The sequence below is a fragment of the Camelina sativa genome, chromosome 7 (assembly GCF_030686135.1).
Source record: "Camelina sativa cultivar CO46 ecotype springtype chromosome 7, ASM3068613v1".
Lineage (NCBI taxonomy): Eukaryota > Viridiplantae > Streptophyta > Magnoliopsida > Brassicales > Brassicaceae > Camelina > Camelina sativa.
Genome location: NC_141886.1, coordinates 32,995,142 through 32,998,476, shown reverse-complemented (window position 1 = coordinate 32,998,476; position 3,335 = coordinate 32,995,142). Strand labels below are relative to the sequence as shown.

The window sequence follows — 3,335 nt, the reverse complement described above, 5'->3', positions numbered from 1 at the left end:
GAAAAGTTTTCTATTTCTGACTACTTAATAAACGATCGATTTTCAGAATTTTTTCTGTCAACCAATCATAGGTTACCGTTAGATAAAATGTCTAAATATAAATATTATCCCCCTTTTGGCATCTTGCATAATACCAAACACCTATCTAATCTCAAATTAAATATTTCATTAATTAAAATAAGAAGATAATTATCGTTTCTTGAAAAAGCTAAGCAGCAAAGAAACAAATCTCACTTACAGTTGTTCTTAGAATAATAGAAGAAAATTTAGGGATTAGGAACACTATTATTACAACATGTTTTCTTTCAAATAAAATATTTAGCCTAAGGAATAAATAAAAAATCAAGATTAGTTTATATAAATAAATAAAAATTCACTCGGGAATGTTAGCTGATATATTTTTGTCTTCAAATGTCAACTAAATTCCGGTAATTTCCACACACTTGTCCGTACTTGCCTATATAAACATACACACCCTCATAAACATATACCAAAATTTCACCTTAACGCTCTTCATATCACATACCACACACTCATACATATAAGCTTTGACCTTCCTATAGAAACGATCTAGAATAAAGCACATATCAAAACTTTCTGATCAATTCTCTTTACATGGCGGAGGAGTTTCAAGCGACGGCGGCGATTTGTGGTGGCGGAGGCAGCGCGTGGTGGAACTCGCCAAGGAGCGTTATGTCGCCTTCGGATCATTTCTTGTCACCTTGTTTCGGAGCTGCTATCACTTCCGATGATTTTGGCTCCCAAGAGAATATCAAATCTAGGATGACTTGTACCGACAACAATATCGTTTTTGGGCAGCGAGAGGCGGATTCCGATAGTGGAGGAAGCACCGTGACGATTGACTCGACGTTGCAGATGATGGGTCTAGGGTTTTCCTCAACCTCTTCTACAGATTGGAACCAAACCATTTTGTAAATTCCTATAAGAAACCCTAAATTTATTATTTTCTTCACTTTCTTGATAAACAAGATCTATAATATTCATGAGATATGTTTTGTTCTTGTTTTGTGTTTTTCAGACAAGAAGACTTAAACTCAAAATTCATAAGGAGCTCACAAGATCAAGATCATGGCCAAGGATTCTTATCCACAACTACTTCACCTTATATACTTAATCCAGCTTGTTCTTCATCTCCATCAACTTCTTCGTCCTCAAGCTTGTTACGAACCTTTTACGAACCCGAACCAAGTCCTTACAACTTTATCTCCACCTCAAGTGGTTTAATCGACGATCCTCAACTCTCTTGGGCTAATAAGACAAATCCTCATCATCAAACCGCTTATGGACTAATTAACAACTTCTCTAACAACCCAAACTCTCGACCCTTTTGGAGTTCATCAACAACTAACGTAAGCAACACGACGCCGACCAATTTTGTAGCTACTCCGCAGATAATCTCTGCTCGTGTCGATGACAAAACCAAGGTAAATAATCTCATATATGTCTGAAATAATTTTGCTGATATATAAGTTTTGTAGCTAAATTATTATTATTATTATTATTATTATTTTGGTTGAGAAGAATCTGAAGACAAGAGCTCAGAGTGAGTCTTTGAAGAAAGCAAAGGATAATGAATCTGCGGCGAAGAAACCGAGAGTCACCACGCCTTCACCGTTGCCAACTTTTAAGGTACATGATCATATTTCAAGTTTTGTTTCTAACTTTTAATTTTAATTCAATTTCTTGGTGGATAAAATGGATTGTAAATGTAACAGGTGAGAAAAGAGAATCTAAGGGACCAGATTACTTCATTACAACAACTAGTGTCACCTTTCGGAAAGGTGAATGATTTGTATTTATTTTATTAAAACCAAATATATACAACCAAATATTTTTTTTTCTTGGTTTGATTTATGTATTGAGCTAGGTTCTTAATTTTTTTTTTTTTTTAATATATTTGTGTTAAACTTCAGACAGATACTGCATCTGTTCTCCAAGAAGCTATAGAGTACATCAAGTTTCTTCATGACCAAGTCACTGTACGTTTCTTAATTGTGATTTCTCTACTCAATCATTGTATTCAAGAAACCCTATAAATTAGCAAATTAAATCTCAAGCATAGTAATGTTTTAAAATACAGGTTCTAAGCACTCCATACATGAAACAAGGTGCCTCGAGCCAACAACAACAACAACAACAACAACAGGTTTATTACTCGATCTAGTGTTATATTTTTGTTTATCTTGGACTCTATAGTCATGGAAGTATAAATAATTACTAATTGGTATGGATTCATGTAGATATCTGGTAAATCCAAGAATCAAGATAATAATGAGAATCACGAGCTAAGAGCACACGGTCTATGTCTCGTCCCGATATCAAGTACGTTTCCGGTGGCTAACGAAACAACAGCAGATTTTTGGACACCAACGTTTGGGGGCAACAATTTCAGGTAGAGAAGATAAACGTATACCATACGGTTCTTAATTAGCATCAAGATATTATTATATAGTTTTCAGCATAAAAATAAGAGAAAAAAAAATTCACAAGTCATGATCAAAGATTGAATCATTACTTGGAGAAAAAGTAGAGATAGGAGAAGGAGAAGTGACTCTTCAAAGGTGGGCAGAGGCAACAATGGTGTTGGAGGGGACCAACTACAAAAGCAAGAATGATTTAGGGCTTAGAAAATATGGGATAATCTATTATAAACTAATAGGGTTTATTAAAATAACTAAAAGAAACATAGATACTAATCATGTTACATACGTAATAATTAAGCTAAATTTTTGATTATATATATATAGGTGATTAAAGAGATAGCGTTGTGGTTGTCAAGACGGATGGGAACATATGCTAAATTCAGCTTGGAGACTCTAAAGCATGGCAATAATTTTAATGTATTTTCGTCTTCTTTTTTAATATATTTTATGGGGGTTTTATTGCTGAATTTAGCAGATATGGGTTGTTTTTATGTTGAAGAACCTTTTGTTCCTGTCATTGTTCTTGAATTTATATATACATACTTTTGCCGTTGGTGCCATCATTAATTGTGGTTTCTCGTATGAAGTTCTTTAAAATATATATATATATATATATATATATATATATATATATTGTATAACGTTACGTCCCATAAACTAGTTTCTATGGTGACAGATAACAAGAGTTCATAGGGAAAACTCTATTTTAAAAAACCTCGTTATATATAATTTTTTAGTAGCAATATATATGTCCTGAGAGTAAAATGTAAATACTATGTACGTAGGTTGGCAAAATTCTACATGTTACCGTAGTACTACGAAACAAAAAAAAAAAGATTTTAGTTCTTTTCAAAATTTTGTTTTTGTATTTATTTCATAATTATTTATAAA

The 3,335-nt window shown here is 33.0% G+C and overlaps 1 protein-coding gene across 6 annotated transcripts; it reads left to right on the top strand.

Moving 5' to 3' along the window:
• The first annotated feature begins 238 nt into the window (after positions 1–238).
• Positions 239–3,011, top strand: LOC104703757 (transcription factor bHLH112). Of its 6 annotated transcripts, none has more exons than XM_087460054.1 (8): positions 239–932; positions 1,040–1,445; positions 1,543–1,650; positions 1,737–1,802; positions 1,935–2,000; positions 2,102–2,167; positions 2,262–2,413; positions 2,769–3,011. In XM_087460054.1, exons 1-8 carry the CDS (start codon positions 616–618, stop codon positions 2,770–2,772), a joined length of 1,185 nt encoding a protein of 394 aa, XP_087316180.1. In that variant the 5' UTR covers positions 239–615; the 3' UTR covers positions 2,773–3,011. The 6 variants fall into 6 exon arrangements, 4 of the variants coding, with proteins under 4 accessions (XP_087316180.1, XP_087316183.1, XP_087316181.1 ...); XM_087460057.1 differs by lacking the exon at positions 2,769–3,011 and adding an exon at positions 2,494–2,683; XR_015562678.1 differs by having other exon boundaries at positions 243–932; positions 1,939–2,000.
• Positions 3,012–3,335: the final 324 nt, after the last annotated feature.